Genomic DNA, 18,066 nt, shown 5'->3' on the forward strand with positions numbered 1-18,066 from the left:
TCTAGACAATATAAATATTACCATTTTTACACTTCGAAGTCAAATTTTTAGCATTTAAGCTCAAATGCAAATTTTTGAAAAGTACATTAAACATATTCATATCACACTTAATCACACTGATTACTGTTGGTTTTAGATTATTTTGGAATCTTGATTTTACATAAGATTAAGTGGCCAGGGGGTTAAATGTTGGTCAAAAGTAGTCACAGCAAAACTACAACTAAATGTGAAAATTTTTTAATTTTATCCTTGTGTGATACACATATTACCTTAAAGCACACTGTTAAGCAAAAAGAAAATAGGCTAAAGCAATATTTCATTTTAGCCAAAACTTCAGATTTTTCTCCCAAGATTGTGGCAGGATAAACTATGGTCATCATTTAATCTCTTCCTTATTACATCATGTATTTGATACCCATTGGGTGGGTCATCTTGGGTTTGGCTGCTATTGTTTTTAGTAGTAAATGCGATGTGCATGATGAGATCAGAATTACTGGGTCTCTAAAGGGAAGAGAGTCTGTTCAGGTGATTGCTCTCTGTATGAATTCTCTTTAATAATATTTTTTTTTTCATGCTTAGCATAACGGCCAGTTCATCATGGGGAATGCAGTGATTGTCTTTGTTTTTCCTATAAAATCTAGGATTCCTTTAAGAAATCACCTTCTGTAGAAAGTGATCAACCTTCAGTAAAAGAGTTTGAAGAAAAAATAGGTAACTATGGTTTTGCATGTTTTTATGGTTAATTGAACAGATTCTTAGAACAGAATGGGAAGTTCTCTCTCCAGTTAATGAGGTGTTAAAAGCATAGTATCACTCTTCTTCTGATGGCCTCTGCCTTCTGCTCGCCTTCACTTTCAGAACTCTCACTTTCTGTTGTTTCATCCAGAGGACTGTTGTGATTCCTTTTATAAAAAGTGCCATGATTGTTTTGGGGTTTTTCATTCATTTAGCAAACTTGGCTTGAAAGGCCAGCTACTTAGGCACTGGTGATAGGAAGGTGGCTAAGATGCAGTCTTTGTCTTCAAGAACACACTGCAAGAGAGGGCTGTTCCTCCCAGAGTTTGGGGTGTGGACGGGTTCTGCTGGTGGCTGTGCAGGAAGATGTGATTAACTGCTTGTTGAGTTGGGAGAAACATCACAGGACAGGCTGTCCTTGTCTTAAAGAGTGAGTAACGTGACCCAAGAAGGAGGATACTGTAGCAAGAGGAGACGGCAGGTGCTGGTATGTTCACACTGCTGACATCCGGGGGTCCTCCTGGGAGGTTCTAGAGTGGGAGAGGCCACTCCCAACAGGGCTGGTGTAATGTGTGGAGGAGTCTGGCTTCATCACTCCTGCTTATCCGTCAGAGTAACCAAGATGGGGTTGTGTGAAGTACCTGTAATTCCTCATTTTACTGCCCAGTTGTTGTGGGAGTAGTGAGAACAATCTAGAGTGACCCACAGTCTTCTGTGATGGATGGTTGGAATGGTTGGGGTGACTGGTAGAGGGCTGACCAGGTAAGCCACTTCTCTGCATCATTAGCGTTAGAAGCCCCGAGGTGGAGATCACCAAGGAAGTGAGTGTAGAAGAAAGACAAGGACCAGAAACAGTTCTCTGTCGAGTAAAAGTCAGAAAGATAGAAATGGCAAAAGAGTGAAAAGAAATAACTGGAGGGTTAGAAATACCCAGAGCCTAAGATGTCTTGGAAGCTAAGACCAGTGAAGTGAATTTGGAGGAAGTGTTGAGGAGGGAAGAAAGGCCACTTTAGTACTCAGGCCCAGCCTGAGCTAAGCAGCATCAAGGTCATTGGTAACTTGATAACAGTTGCCATGGTATGCAAGAGAATGACTGGAACGGATTCAGGAAGAAAATAGGGGAGAGAAATGTGAGAACAGACACAGACCATGCTCAGAAGGAAGAGATGGGACAGAGTCCAGAGGGGTGGTGTGGATTTGTGTGTGTGTGTGTGAGAGAATGAATGAAGTCTCACCTGTCTTCTCATGACCCTCCCCTCCCCTCTTTGGCTGCTTCCACCCTTTGTTCCTGACCTTAAGCTCTTGGTGGCATTTCTCTTGTCGCATGTCTGTCAACTGTTGGGGTGAATCCATTAGAGAGTGGGTTTTGCTGCACAAGAGAGGGGAGAATTATGCACTGATGGCCTGAGTAGGTGAGGGGGTATGGGGTGAGACACAGAAGTGGAAGAGTTAGCCTGTGTTACACACACAGACAGTGCCCCTGTAACAGCCGAGGAAGGCAGTGTGAACAAAGGCACAACTCAATGAATCAGCAAGTGTAGAAGTTCAGATCATTACTGAAGTTCATCAGAGACATGAGAAGTAAGATCTGGAACATGGAGTTTACGTCGGGGAAACAGCCAGAGAGATTAAGGGAGAGTCACACTGGACATACTGAAGTCCAGCTGGAAAAAATCAGACCCACCCACCAGAGGCACCTGTGGATCATGAACAGTGAAGAGCGTCTGACATCTCTGCTTCATCCTGATTGGCTGTCACCACCAAGGAGCCCAGCATACCTGCATTTCCAGGAGGTCCTCTGCTGTTCAGGGGTCCGAATGGCCTCTCCATGTATGGACACTGAGGAGATGGGCTGTTCTGGAAGACTGAAGAAAATGAGAATTCTGTTCATTGTTTGCCTTGCCTAGAAAATCCATAATTAAGCTTTTACTTAAAAATAGATACTTTGCTAGTTATTTTAATTTCAAATTGTGTATTTTGTACTAGATTAAAGTTTCATTTCTAGGACTATGTGAGTAATTCTTATATTTTCCCCTAGTTTTCATTTGAGTTTATGTATAATTGTTTCATTTTATGTTTTTAGGATACTTGGAAAAAGAAGCCAAAGAGAAAGAGGAGAAAATAAGTAAGTTAAAACTAGTTGCTGTGAAAGCAAAGAAAGAACTAGATTCTAGCAGGAAAGAAGTAAGTTGACTTAAAAATCCAAGATTTGTGAACCTTACCTTTTAGAAAATCATGTTTTTCTGTGCATTAAAAAACTATCATATATTTAAAATAGGCCCAGACGCTCCAGGAAGAACTTGAATTTGTTCGCTCAGAAAGGGATCAGTTGTCTACTTCCATGAGAGATCTCATTCAAGGAGCTGAAAACTATAAGGTAAAAATAGTTACATTAATAACAAGTTACATTTGTGACTTGTAAGTTAAGAAATGTACTTGAAATATAAAACTTTTTTTTTGTTTATTTATTTTAATTGGAGGCTAATTACTGGTTTTAGCCATACATTAACATGAATCAGCCATGGGTGTACACCTGAACTCCCATCCTGAACCCCCTCCCGCATCCCCGGTCATCCCATCCCTCAGGGTCGTCCCAGTGCACAAGCCCTGAGCACCCTGTCTCATGCATTGAACCTGGACTGGTGATCTGTTTCACATATGATAATATACATGTTTCAATGCTATTCTCTCAAATCATCCCACCCTTGCCTTCTCCCACAGAGTCAAAAAGCCTGTTCTTTATATCTGTGTGTCTCTTTCACTGTCTCACATACAGGGTCATCATTACCATGTTTCTAAGTTCCATATATATGCGTTAGTATACTGTATTGGTATTTTTCTTTCTGACTTAACTTCACTCTGTATAATAGGCTCCAGTTTCATCCACCTTATTAGAACTGACTCAAATACATTATTTTTAATGTCTGAGTAACATTCCATTGTGTATATATACCACAGCTTTCTTATCCATTTGTCTGCTGATGGACATCTAGGTTGCTTCCATGTCCTGGCTATTGTAAACAGTGCTGCGATGAACACTGGGGTACACGTGTCTCTTTCAATTCTGGTTTCCTCAGTGTGTATGCCCAGCAGTGGGATAGCTGGGTCATAAGGCAGTTCTATTTCCAGTTTTTAAGGAATCTCCACACTGTTCTCCACAGTGGCTGTACTAGTTTGCATTCCCACCAACAGTGTAAGAGGGTTCCCTTTTCTCCATACCCTCTCCAGCATTTGTTGTTTGTAGACTTTTTGATAGCAGCCGTCCTGACTGGCGTGAGATGGTACCTCATTGTGGTTTTGATTTGCATTTCTCTGATAATGAAAACTCTTGTCCATAACGTAGTCACCTTGTATGTTTTAGCAAAGGTTTGCACTATTTATGTGTGTGTGTAATGTGTCATCCTAGTGTCAAGGTTTTAAGTGGCTAGGGTTTCCAGTTCCAGTTCAGTTGCTCAGTCGTGTCTGACTCTTTGCGACCGCATGAATCACAGCACTCCAGGCCTCCCTGTCCATCACCAACTCCCGGAGTTCACTCAGACTCACGTCCATCGAGTCAGTGATGCCATCCAGCCATCTCATCCTCTGTCGTCCCCTTCTCCTCCTGCCCCCAATTCCTCCCAGCATCATAGTCCTTTCCAATGAGTCAGCTCTTCGCATGAGGTGGCCAAAGTACTGGAGTTTCAGCTTTAGCATCATTCCTTCCAAAGAAATCCCAGGGCTGATCTCCTTCAGAATGGATTGGTTGGATCTCCTTGCAGTCCAAGGGACTCTCAAGAGTCTTCTCCAACACCACAGTTCAAAAGCATCAGTTCTTCGGCGCTCAGCCTTCTTCACAGTCCAACTCTCACATCCATACCTGACCACAGGAAAAACCATAGCCTTGACTAGACGGACCTTTGTTGGCAAAGTAATGTCTCTGCTTTTGAATATGCTATCTAGGTTGGTCATAACTTTTCTTCCAAGGAGTAAGCGTCTTTTAATTTTATGGCTGCAGTCACCATCTGCAGTGATTTTGGAGCCCCAAAAAATAAAGTCTGACACTGCTTCCACTGTTTCCCCAGCTAGGGTTTAAATATGCCTTTAAGGTATTGTTTTTTAAGACTACCATTTCTGTTTGGAATTTCCTAATAAAATCAGTAATAAGCAAAGATGGCTATTATTACAGTCCTCCGGCCAAGGAAATGTGAAAGTTAGACATGTGTGTTCTTGCCTGGAGAATCCCTGGGACAGGGGAGCCTGGTGGCCTGCCGTCTGTGGGGTTGCACAGAGTTGGACATGACTGAAGTGACTTAGCAGCAGCAGCAGCAGACATGTCTAACACAAATGTGAAAACACTATTTGGAGGTATTACTGCTCATCAGCCTAAATAACATGAGACACTATTATAGGAAGATGAAAAAATAAAACAAGAATTTGCCGTTTTGTTTCTTTATGCATTCAAGTATTTCTACAGCCAGGCTGAGCCTGAGTACTAGGAAGACGGTGGTCAACCAGGTAGGTGGAGTTTCTGCCAACCTGGCCTTAGTCCCAAAGGCAGTAAGAGCAGATAGACAAATAGTGTGTAGGAAAGTTAAGGTGGGTGGGGTGACTTCTGTGTAACAACAAGCACTGTAAGCCAGGCAGTCTTCTCAGTGCTTGACATGTCCTGTCACACGTGGTGTGTGTGTGATAAGCATGTTATTAACGTTGCTGGTTTACCAGCAAGGAGTCAGGTCACAGAGCAAGAAGCCAGTGGAGCAGGGGTTAGGTTCAAGCATTTGGTTCCAGATCACTTCTTCCAGCAAGTAAATGAGCTGTGCTGTGCCAATGAGACCTGAAAACAGAGAAACCAGGAGAGGAGGAATCAGAAAACTACTTCAGGAAAATCTAGTTCCCCTCTCCAAAATGAATTCTGAGGTTTCGTCAAAAATGAGTGATTTTTAAAAATTAGAATAAAATCCTTAAAATACTTGATCATGTGATCTCTAGATGCAAAATACTTTTCTAAACTTAAGAAGTTACAAGGGGAAAGAGACTGAACTAGATAAAACTAACAAGTGAAAATATGACAAGGGATTAGTATCCTTAACATAAAGATATCTCATTCATTTTAAAAAAATGCTTATTTGAAATTTATATATGGGTTTATCTGTCTTTTATGAGTCATTAGGAGCTTGCTTCTTTACATTTTGAGAACCATATAATCTAATTTATTTTCCTGTAAAGGTAGACCAAGCATACCAATTTACTTCTTTAAAATATATATTTTAAAGGACCAAGCGGGGGGGGAAATGTAGAACATCCAAGAACTGTGGGGCAGCTACAAATGTATAGCATGTGTGCAATATGAATGCCATTGGAGAAGAGAGAGAAAGGAACACGGAAATACTTGGCACAGGGAAGACTGATTGCCCAGTTAACAAACCTGGGAAGGAAGTTCCGAGAACACCACATATAGCACAACCAGAAGAGGTGCACCATGGCATGTCATTTTCAGATTACAGAAAATCAAAGATGAAAGTCCTGAAAGAAGCCACAGAAAAAAACACCTTATGTGGCTCAGACGGTAAAGCATCTGCCTACAGTGCGGGAGACCCGGGTTCGATTCCTAGGTCGGGAAGTTCCCCTGGAGAAGGAAATGGCAACCCACTCCAGTATTCTTGCCTGGAAAATCCCATGGACGGAGGAGTCCAGTAGGCTATAGTCCATGAGGTCACAAAGAGTTGGACACGACTGAGCGACTTCACTTCACTTCACTTATAGAGGATTACATCAGACTTACGGGGAGCCATACAGAAGAAAAGAGTGTAAAATGCATTGCTTAAGGTGTTGAGAGAAAAAACCCCACCAACCTAGAATGCTTTGCACTAGAAGTGAAGGAGCAATAGAGTTTCTTAGAAATTGAGGGCATTTGTTGCCAGTAGACATGCCTGGTCAATAAATGTTAAAAGACGTTCTTTAGGACTTCCTTGGTGGTGTGGTAGATAAGAATCTGCCTGCCAGTGGAGGGAACACAAGTTCAATCCCTGGTCCAAGAAGATTCCATTTGCTGAGAAGCAACTAAGGTCGTGCTCCACAACTCCGGAGTCCGTTGCCCGTAGAATTCAATGCTTTGCAACAAGAAAAGCCTGTGCATCACAAGGAAGAGTAGCCCCCAAGCCACAACTAGAGAAAAGCCCCTGCAAAGCAGAGAAGACCCAGTGCAGCACCCCACCCCCTGCCAAAAAAAAAAAAAATTTAATATGAGTTCTTTAGAAAGAAGAAAGATAATACAGGTCAGACCTCAAAGGATCAACACAGTATTGGGGAAGAACAGAATGGGAGGATTAGCCCTGCCCTACTGCGAGACTTAGTGTGGAGCTGCAACAGTCAGGATTTGTGAGTGGTGGTGGTGAAAGAATGAACAGACAGCAGTGGAACAAAGAGCCTAGAATCAGACCCCAGGTAGAGTCAGCTCCTCTCTGTTGTCAGAAACAGTCATGTTGTTGGACACAGTTCCAAAGGCACAGTCCGTGCAGGACAGCCCAGCTGTGCTTCCTTGAGGCCACTTTCAGGGAAAGCCAGAGATATGTGTTAGTTATTTTGTACAGGGCTGCATTTTTGTGAAGAACAGTCAGTAGTTGACCAGGAACAAGGGGCAAACAGGATTTATCAGAAAGGGGAGAGGAAACACAGGCTACAGGGAAGAGTTGAGTCTCGCTGCACATTGGAGGATGTCCTCGCTGGCTGGTGTGGATCGCAGAGGTCGGTGCTGGGGTTCTCTCCTGAGCAGGCCTGACTAGGAACATCAAAGGAAAAAGGCACGTGGTTTTAGGGTCTTTGGAAAATCGTGAACGTTCTGCTGCAGAGTGTGAGGCTGTGTGGGGTCCTTTCATATTCCTTGAGCACCTCTGCTTCATCTGGGCCAGGCCCAAGACTGTCCTCAGCAAGACTCTAGGTGGAGGTAACGGGTGACAAGGGTAAACTTTTTCTCTTGCCTGCTTAAATGTTGTTCATGTTTCAGAAGTTTATTTTTGATGACTAGATAGATAACTTGGAGATATTGCATTGTATATGTTTTAAATCCTCTTTGAGCCTCTAAGAGACCATCTCATACTAAAAGGCATCTAGATTATGCTAATCTTATTGTATGATGCCACGGGGTAGTCTGTCAAATGTTGAGTCTAGGTAAGTATTTCAGGCTTCCAGAATGAACACTTACAGCTTGTGTTAAGATGGCCCAGTCATACACTCTGAGGAGTTGAGTATATGATAATATCCTGAAGTTAAGTCCTTTTGTCTTTTGTTGAAGAATCTTTTATCAGAATATGATAAGCAGTCAGAGCAGTTGGATGCAGAGAAAGAACGTGCCAATAACTTTGAGCATCAAGTAGAAGACCTTACAAGACAATTAAGGAGTTTGACTTTTCAGGTAACTTTAAATTGAGTAAATTCATGGTGACTCAGATGGTAAAGAATCTACCTGCAATGCAGGAGACCCAGGTTCAATCCCTGGGTTGGGAAGGTCCCCCTAAGAAGGGAATGGCACGCTCCAATATTCTTGCCTGGAGAATCCCATGGACAGAGGAGCCTGACAGGCTACAGTCCATACGGTCACAAAGAGTCAGACATGACTGAGTGACTGACACTTTCATATGTGAAAATTGTAATAAGTGTATTTCAATTCAAATATTTTTTGCACAAAAATTAAAATTAATACATAGAAACTTAATTTTATTTTCTTTTTCCCAATGTTGAGAGAAGAATATGACCAGAAAACTGGCAACCATCCTATCTTACTTACAGCTGTAAACTCAGCTCCCCTGAGGTTTTTTGTTTTTGGTTTTTTTTTTCATTTTTTGCCTTTTCCTCTGTTAGTGCTTCTGGTCTCTTGAAATGTTTTCCAAATGAACATCAACAGTGACTGTGGTTTAAACTTACTCTTGATTTTTGCATTTTCCTTTCGTGGACTCGATTCTGAAATCTTCATTTTTTTATACTGTGCCAGTATTCTCATTATGTTCCATTTTATTCTTCCTCTCCTGTGTGTATTTTCTGTGTGTTTACAGTAGTGAATCATTTGTCATTGTAGTGTGAAAAATTAACCTCAGATAATGAAGATTTCCTGGCCCGTATCGAGACACTGCAGTCTAACGCCTGCTTATTGGAAGTGCAGATTTTAGAAGTCCAGAAAGCCAAGGCTATGGCAGACAAAGAGCTGGAAGCTGAAAAACTTCAGAAAGAACAGAAAATAAAGGTCAAAACAGTTCTGTGGGGTGAATTCATTTCACACAGTGATGTTTTTATTGCAGTACTTCAGTGAAGAAAAGACTTGCTAATGAGGAGCATTTGTTAAATAAATTCCTTAATGTGGAATTAAAGTTAATTAATTCCAACTGTGAAGTTGAGAATCTGCAGTACGATTTTCGGGTGTATATTTTTTAAATATGGAAAGATTTCCAAATTCTGTACTTTATATGTCAGATTTATTTTATAATCCTTTATGAATGCTATTTTTTTTTTAAACATTGGTTGTCTTAGGGGTCCCAGTGTTTCTATTTTTAATTTTAGGAGTATGCCAGTTCCGTAAATGAACTAGAAGAACTTCAGTTACAGCTTCAAAAGGAAAAGAAACAGCTTCAGAAAACCATGCAAGAATTAGAGCTGGTTAGAAAGGTAAAGAATCTGCCTGAAATGCAGGTGACCTGGGTTCCATCTCTGGGTTGGGAAGATCCCCTGGAGAAGGGAACGGCTACCAACTCCAGTATTCTGGCCTAGCGAATTCTACGAACTGTATAGTCCATGGGGTCGCAAGGAGTTGGAAACCACTGAGTGACTTTAACTTTCAGAAAGCTAAAATGAAACACTAGACTTAGAATAGCAATGTTCTCATTTTTTAAACTATCCTATAGACCCTGAAAAGTAGTATTTCAAAAACAAGGTTATTTGTGATACTGAAGTACTCCTTTATAAATTATTTGCCTCAGAATATGGAAAATTTAACTTAGTTGTCCAGTGCCCATCTCTCTGGAAGAATTTAGGCTTGGTTTGCTGTTTTATTTTTTGTACATGATTATTCTGTGACACATGAAAATTTAGTTAACGTCAGAAACTGACGTTTGTATTACGCTGAGAACTTCGGTGAATTTTTCTCTGCTCTTCCAAAGATGGGAGCAAAAATAAAGGTACTATAAGAGCTGCTTAAAATAGGAATATTTTATAGATAAGAGTTGACCAGTTGTAGCTAATGAAAATTATAACATACAGTGAAATTGAGAAAGTTAAACTATTTACGAAAGTGATCTATTTTATGAAATTACAATCTAGGAAGTACCCCAGCATCTTCATTAACATGTGAAGTCTCTGTGCTGCAGAAAAGCATCCTAGAGCAGGCGTGCTGCGATCCTTGATCCTTTCAGAAATCCCTAGACACAGTTAGCTCATCCGCTGTCACATGGACCTCTCATTGTAACCTGTGCAGGATGCCCAGCAGACCACGCTAATGAACATGGAAATTGCTGATTATGAGCGCTTGATGAGAGAGCTGAATCAGAAGTTAGCTAATAAAAACAGCAAGATAGAAGATTTGGAACAGGAAATAAAAATCCAAAAACAGAAACAAGAGACCCTGCAAGAAGAAATGAGTGAGTGAAACAGAACCCACTGCAACTCATGGTCACTGTCTTCAGCAGAAGTGGGGGGTGGGGGGTGGGGGCCAGTGCTGATGGTTCCCTTGACCAGCCCTTGGCAGCCGAGTCATTCTCACAGTAGGGACCATGACTGGGGACTAAAGAGGAGGGCTGTAAGACTACCCACTGTGCCCTTGTGTACATTCAGTCCTATAAACATTTCTCAGGGGTCCTGTTGTCGGCAGAGCAGGATGGTTGTAATGGCCATGGAATCTTTCTGAGGTGTTTCTGTTCCATTTTATCTGTGAAATAATTTCCAATGTAAGCACTAGAGCTGTGACTGTCTCTTAGGCAGTCCTTCAGCTAACAAGCAGGTATGTTGTGTTTTTGTTTTAATTCAGCTTGAGATGTTTTTAATTTTCTTTAAATCTCTTCTTTGACCCATGGGTTGTTTTTTTTTTTCATTCCTAAATAATTAACGGGGTTTTCAGATACTCTCTGTGCTTGGTTTCTCTGGGCCCTTCCCTGTGCACGCGCCCGTCTTCCAGCTGTGTTCTTGTGCATACTGGGTAGCAGGGGCTCCAGGTCACAAACACTTGCAGACATTTGACTTTGTGAGTTAGCCAGCTAGCTGAAAAAGAGGCTCAGGTCTTGGGAAAACTTCAAAAGAGCTGCTTATTCAGGCCAGCACCTCTCGCTGGTGAGTCAGTGTAGACACGAGAGGTCCAGGCAGTGGGTGTCAAGAGTGCAGAGGGAGAAGCTTCTGTGGATGAATGGTTGGGGCTTGGGGCTTGTGTTGAGTCTTAGGAGTTGGAGAGAAAGAGCGAATTGGGACAGGGCAGTCCTTTCTGCCAGAGAAGGTAATGGCACCCCACTCCAGTGCTCTTGCCTGGAAAATCCCATGGATGGAGGAGCCTGGGAGGCTGCAGTCCATGGGGTCGCTGAGAGTTGGACACAACTCAGTGACTTCACTTTAATTTTTCACTTTCATGCATTGGAGAAAGAAATGGCAACCCACTCCAGTGTTCTTGCCTGGAGAATCCCAGGGATGGTGGAGCCTGGTGGGCTGCCATCTGTGGGGTCGCACAGAGTCGGACATGACTGAAGCAACTTAGCAGCAGCAGCAGCAGTCCTTTCTGCAGCCATAGTTAGGAGCAGAAATGGAAAGGAGTAGCATAGTGTGGAAGTCTTTACAAGTTGGAGGAAAGGGCTTGACCTGTGAGGGAGAAGTCAAGAATGCTTGGAAGATCTCCTTGATCCGTTCAGGTGGGACCTGAACACAGAGTGGACTTGGGCCTTTTTGATGATTCAGCCCATTGTGGGGTCTGGGAAATGCAGGCACCCCGGGTGGCAGGGGCCCTGAGGCCTGAGCTCGGGGCTGTGACTGGATGGGGAGGAGAGTGAGGACATGTTGGAAAGTATCCACACAAAACTGTCAGCCAGCTCACTCTGCCATGTGTTGCAATCCCAGCCCTGCCCCTCTGCAGGGCCCATCTGGCTCCTCACTCACCCTCCTCACCTCTGGGGCGCAGCGGCCCTTCCTCTTCTGAAACATGGCGCCTGCTTTTCCACAGCCTTGTCATTCATTCGCTGTGCCCTCACCTTCCCACCCCGTGAGCACCTTTTGGAGTCCTTCTCTGTCTCCAGTGTCTGCTGTCCCCACAAGCCTTCCTTGTCCCATGCAAATGTAACCTGGCTGTGACCGTTAGTCCATGTGGGTCCCCACAGCCTTTTTATTTCTGCTGAATGTTTCTATTTTGCTTTACATCATCACAATATCTAGAGATGTATCCTTAATTTCATTCTGTGTTCTGAAAGGTCAGGAACTTACTCTGTCATGATTCCTGGAGCATTTAAAGGCTTTATATGTAATGTGTGCTTTGTATAGTCTTTGCAGGACTGGGCAAATAGTTGCCAGGAAGTTACTGGTGGTGACGCAGCATAAAGGCAAGTCAAGGTGTATTCTTAGAGAACACCTGCTCTTGTTTACTGAGTGATGTAGGCAGTGTGTGTGGATTTAGCTTCATGGCGGTAGTTGTTGCTCTTGGGGCCTTCTAGCTGCAGTCACACGGCCCCGCGTATTACTTGTTCTGTCAAGAACCAGGTTACGATCTCTGTCAGATGCTCTGTATTTGCTTCACGATGGCTGTGGCCGGGTTGGCCTGCTTCTTTGGGTGGTCCTGTGATCTGGAAAGTGCATCCACTTACTCCTGTTTGATACTGGCTTCCTCTTTACCTCTGTTACATAAAAGTGTTTTGTTTTGATCACATTTCAGTCTTCCTTTATTGAACTTTGTCCTACAAGACAATTAGTGTCACAAAATCAGACCAGGTGATTGGAAACACAGCACGTCTTTTGGGGTATTTCTTATTGTAAAGTCTTTAGCTTTTAGATACGCAGTAAGAATCTGCCTTTATTTCAAAGATGCATGCTAAAATACTTACAGACAAGTGTATTTCAGGGGTGGGGGTTACCTGTGCGGCACAGGAGTTGGGTCAGCAGGTGAATCTGAGTTGCAGTAAAGGGCAAGGACGCATGTGTCCTCTGCGTTGCGGACCCTGAGGTCTCTGTCCTGTTCCTCCTGCACTAAAGCAGCCGTAAGCAGTGTGTAAACAGCCTGTTCCCAGAAGCAGGCAGCAGCCACGGTGCATGCAGGCCTGACATCTCGCTTGGTGGGATGAGATCGGCCTCTGTTGGTGGTCATTAAAGGTGGTCACAGATACAGTGGGATTTACTATATTATTATCCCTAGTGTTATATATGCTTAAAGTAGTTTGTGATAAAAAGCTAAGATGGGTTCCTTTCAGAGATAGGCTAATACAAAGAAAAGAGTCTTGTTCCGTTACTTACATCCACTGATAAACCTTTCTCCTGAAATGATCTTTCCCACTAGCTTCGCTGCAGGCTGTGGTACAGCAGTATGAGGAAAAGAATACCAAGATCAAACAGCTACTTGTGAAAACCAAGAAAGAACTGGCAGATGTGAGGCAAGCGGTATGCGCATTCCTGAGTTCTGTCTTTGAATCCAAGTATTTATGAATAACATCGTTATTTAATTTAACCAGGTTTCTTGTTCTGCAGGAGACTGATCACTTAAAGCTTCAGGCATCTTTAAAGGGTGAACTGGAGACCAGCCAGCAGCAAGTAGAAGTCTATAAAGTAAGATTCTTTTTACTGTTAAAAGCTTTTAGAAATTTCTGTGTAGAAGTAAGCTGCCACATGGGGGGTTTTATACACACACACACACACACACACGCACACACACACACACACACAAAATACACGTTTGCGCACACACATTTCTTCCCCCTAAATATCCATCAGCCAGCATTTTAAGAAAGTAGAAGCAATAGTTTATTTCTGTATCCATTATGTTTATGTATAACAGCTTGAGGTATTTAATTAAACATTGAACTGTAACATGTGTTCTGAAATTTTTTCATGATTAATTATTTGATGATTTAAGGAAAACCAAATTAATTTATTGAGAAAATATTCTCATGTTGGCTCCATTCTTTGAATAATCATAAGTTAAAATTCCTACTCTTATGTCTCTTACATAGTCCCCTTTCAAACCCCAAGTTGACATTTAAGGGAGGTCTTTTTAACCAGCAAAGATTTGGTTCCCTCGCTCCTCACCGAGAGCCTCTGCCCCCAGATTCAGCTGGCGGAAGTGACGGCAGAGAAGCACAAAGCCCATGAGCACCTGAAGGCATCGGCGGACCAGCACCAGCGCACACTGGGTGCCTACCAGCAGCGGGTATCAGCCCTGCAGGAGGAATGCCGCGAGGCCAGGGTGCGTCCTCCTGTTGTGGGGTGGGGATAGGCTCCCAGCAGTTCGACCCCTCCACCTGACCCCAGCGCAGCCAACCCAGACCCTTACTAGCACAACTTGTTTCTGCTAAAAGGAAAGACATGTATACATTGTTTCCATTTTAACCTTGTTTTGCAGGTTCTGTGTGTAAATAAATCTTTTAAAAGTTTTTTCGTTAGAAAGGTTAGAGTCCTCTCCAAGGGCTAAATGACTATGAAATCGTATTCTAATAGAAGCACTACTGTCTTCAATGTACAGAACAGACCCCTGCAATTGACTTGTTACAGTCATGGCTCTTTCTAAGCATCCTGGGCAGTAGGGCTGAGAGGTCACAGGGTGCTTCAGGAAACCCAGGACCTAGAATTACACTTTTCCCACTCTCTTGAAAACCAAAGTGCAACTAGCCTCACCTCTTCGAATTAATTTTTCATGTATTTATAAAAACAGGAAATATCGTAAGTGAAAATCATTCTAAATAGTGCTATTATAAAAATATAGGCAGTAATCTACCAGGATGAAAACAGGTAGAAATATACCTCCTGTCAGACAAAATATGTCATTCAAAGACCTTAAAAAAGTGTAAGGCCAATAGAAGTATGCTATTTAAGGAAAGTTCATTGAGGGACTAAGGAGTGTCAGAGGCATTACTCATCTTCAGAGAAAGGTTTTCATCTTCATTCACAATCGGAGAGAAAACAGGAGGACCACATGAGCTAGAAAATGCAGTACTCAGACTTCTCTCTTTCTGAACCATTACAGGCAGAACAAGCTGCAGTCGCCTCTGAATTTGAGAGCTACAAGGTCCGGGTCCACAACGTTTTAAAACAGCAGAAAAATAAGTCTGTGTCTCAGACTGAGGCTGAGGGGGCCAAACAAGAAAGGTGAGGTCTTCAGGATGGGGAGCACCCACGGGGTTGGGAACTCCTGCTCCCATTGCCTTTGGACAGTGAGGTTTACACATAACCACTAGTTACCACCAGTGTTTGAATAATGTGTTGTTTAATACTTCTTAAAAATTAGCATACATATCGCTCTTGTGAATTCAAAAATATACTAGGAATGAGAGCTTGCTGTGGCATTCTACAGCATCTGTGCTTTCCTTTTATTGGGAGAGGCCTGGTGTTCAGAACAATTTTACATCTGGCTCTTACTATTCTCAGTAGGAGTAAATATCCTGCAGAGTTCGTGTATTTATGCGTTACTTTTTCTTGAACTTTTTATTTTGTATTGGGGTATAGCTGACCAACAGTGTTGTGATAGTTTCAGGTGAACAGCAAAGGGACTCAGCCATATATAGACATGTATCCATTCTTCCCCAAACCCTGCCTCCCAGTCAGGCTGCCACATAACATTAAGTAGAGTTCCCTGTGCTGTACAGTAGGACCTTGTTGGTTATCCGTTTTAAATGTAATAGTGTGTACATCCATCCCAAACTCCCTTGCAGCCATAAGTTTGTTTCCTAACTCTGTGAGTCTCTTTGTTTCATAAGTAAGTTCATTTGTATTATTTCCTTTTAGATTCCACATATAAGGGATGTCATACAATATTTCTCCTTCTTTATCTGATTTATTTCACTAGTATGACCCTCACTGGGTCCATCCATTTGCTACAAATGGTGTTACTTCATTCTTTTTCATGTCTGAGTGATGTTCCATTGTATGTATGTACCACATCTTTATCCATTCCTTGGTTGATGGACATTTAGATTGCTTCCATGTGGCTATTGTGAACAGTACTGCAATGAAGATTGGGGTGAGTGTATCCTTTTGAATAATGTTTTTCTATGGATATATGTCCAGGAGTGGGATTGCAGGGTCATATGATAGCTCTATTTTCAGTTTTTTAGTTTTAAAGGTAAAGCATCTGCCTGCAGTGCAGGAGACCCAGGTTTGATCCCTGGGTCAGGAAGATCCTCTGGAGAAGGGCATGGCAGTCCATTCCAGTATTCCTGCCTGGAGAATCCCATGGACAAAGGAGCCTGGCGGGCCACAGTCCATGGGGTCGAAAAGAGTGGGACACGACTGAGTGACTAACACTACCATACTGTTCTCCATAGTGGCTGTACCAATTTGCATTCCAGGAGGCTTCCCTTCTCTCCACCCCCTCTCCAGCATTTGTTGTTTGTGGATTTTTTGATGATAGCCTTTTTAGCTGGCGTGAGATGCTGTCTCATTGTAGTTTTGATTTTGCATTTCTCTAATAATTAGCAATGATGAACATCTTTTCATGTGCCTCTTGGCCATCTGTGTGGTTGTCTTTGGAGAAATGTCTCTCTAGGTTTTCTGCCCATTTTTTGAATGGGTGGGTTGTTTTTATGCTGTTTAGCATCATGAGCTTTTTGTAAATTTTGGAGACTAATCCCTTATCAATTAGATCATTTGCAAATATTTTCTCCCAATTTGAATTGTCTTTTCACTTTGTTTATTGTTTCCTTTGCTTTGCAGAAGCTTTTGAGTAGGTCCTGTTTGTTTATTTTTGTTTTTATTTCCATTATTCTGGGATGTGGATTGAAAAAGATGTTGCTGTGATTTATCTCAAAGAGTGTTTTGCCTGTGTTTCCTCTAGGAGTTTTTTAGTGTCCAGTCTCAGTTTCAGGTCTTTAATCCAGTTTTAGGTCTTTAATCCATTTTGGGCTTATTTTTATGTATGAAGTTAAAGAGTGATCTAACTTTATTTTTTAACATGTGCCTGTCCAGTTTTCCCATCAGCATTTGCTGAAGAGACTGTCTTTCCAACATTGTGTAGTCTTGCCTCCTTTGTCATAGATTAATTGACCATAGGTGCATGGACTTATTTCTGGGTTTTCTATCCTGTTCTCGTTGGTCTATATTTCTGTCTATGTGCCAGAACCATACTGTTTTGATGACTATAGGTTTATAGTATAGGCTGAAGTCAGGGGGCCTGATTCCTTCAGTTCCATTTTTTTTTTTTTTCCTCAGGATTGCTTTGACTATTCAGGATCATTTCTGTCATTTGAGATTTTTTATTCTAGTTTTGTGAAAAAAGCCATTGGTAATTTGATAGGGATTTCATTGAATCTGTAGATTGTCTTGGGCAGTGTAGTCATTTTCACAATATTGATTCTTCCAATCCATGAACATGGTGTATCTATTCATCATTTATTTCTTAATTTTTTTCATCAGCATCTTAATAGTCGCTAGAGTACAAGTTTTTTGTCTCTGAGGTAGGTTTATTTCTAGGTATTTTATTCTTTTTGATGCAATGGTAAATGGAATTATTGCTTGAATTTCTCTTTCTGATCTTTCATTGTTACTGTATTGAAATACAGCAGATTTCTGTATATTAATTTTGTAATCTTACGGTTGTATTGCTTTTTAAGCATTTAGTAAATAGATAACTCTAGGCTAAAAACTGATGAGATGTTTTTTCTATGAATTGCTTGTCTTAAAAGCTGAAGTTGAATACTGACACATTTAATATAAAAATACCACATATCTAAGAGTCAGCTTTGATTATGACAGTTTTGAGTTAAAATTATTTTAATGTAAATGTTTTAAGTTTCTTCTACTTTCTTATATATTAAATACTTTTTAAAAAAAGAAATAATGTATTATACCAGTTGTGGTAGAAATATAGTTTTTAACTTTTTCTCCAAAGACTTTCCTTCGCTCTAACTTGGTGTAACAAGCTGATCTCAGAATGGTTAGCTTAGAACGGTATGATTTCTGTTTTTTCCCCCAACTAATGTCATAGTCCTATAACATAAAATAGACTGTTTTGACACATTGCATGGTCTGCTCCATTTGAATGTGAAATCTGTAAATTCAGACTTTTGTAAATGTGTGGTGTCTGACATCTAAAGTCTGACTGTAGTGTTTTGTTTCACACTTAACCCTGTTCTCCAAATTCCTCAGATTGTTTTATTTCCTTTGGAATCATCCATAATAATGGCAAGAGTATGGAACTGA

General features: G+C 41.6%; 1 protein-coding gene across 1 annotated transcript in view; it reads left to right on the plus strand.

Moving 5' to 3' along the window:
* GCC2 (GRIP and coiled-coil domain containing 2) overlaps positions 1-18,066 on the plus strand; it is a 36,367-nt gene that overhangs the window by 11,899 nt on the left and 6,402 nt on the right. The window contains exons 7-17 of the mRNA XM_027966782.2: positions 642-711; positions 2,819-2,919; positions 3,014-3,112; positions 8,006-8,125; positions 8,786-8,950; positions 9,265-9,369; positions 10,175-10,337; positions 13,217-13,317; positions 13,405-13,482; positions 13,982-14,119; positions 14,897-15,018. Coding sequence (XP_027822583.2) covers positions 642-711; positions 2,819-2,919; positions 3,014-3,112; positions 8,006-8,125; positions 8,786-8,950; positions 9,265-9,369; positions 10,175-10,337; positions 13,217-13,317; positions 13,405-13,482; positions 13,982-14,119; positions 14,897-15,018 — 1,262 coding nt within the window. The remainder of the gene's footprint in view (positions 1-641; positions 712-2,818; positions 2,920-3,013; positions 3,113-8,005; positions 8,126-8,785; positions 8,951-9,264; positions 9,370-10,174; positions 10,338-13,216; positions 13,318-13,404; positions 13,483-13,981; positions 14,120-14,896; positions 15,019-18,066) is intronic.

Source organism: Ovis aries, chromosome 3 (genome assembly GCF_016772045.2).
Source record: "Ovis aries strain OAR_USU_Benz2616 breed Rambouillet chromosome 3, ARS-UI_Ramb_v3.0, whole genome shotgun sequence".
Taxonomy (NCBI): Eukaryota; Metazoa; Chordata; class Mammalia; order Artiodactyla; family Bovidae; genus Ovis; species Ovis aries.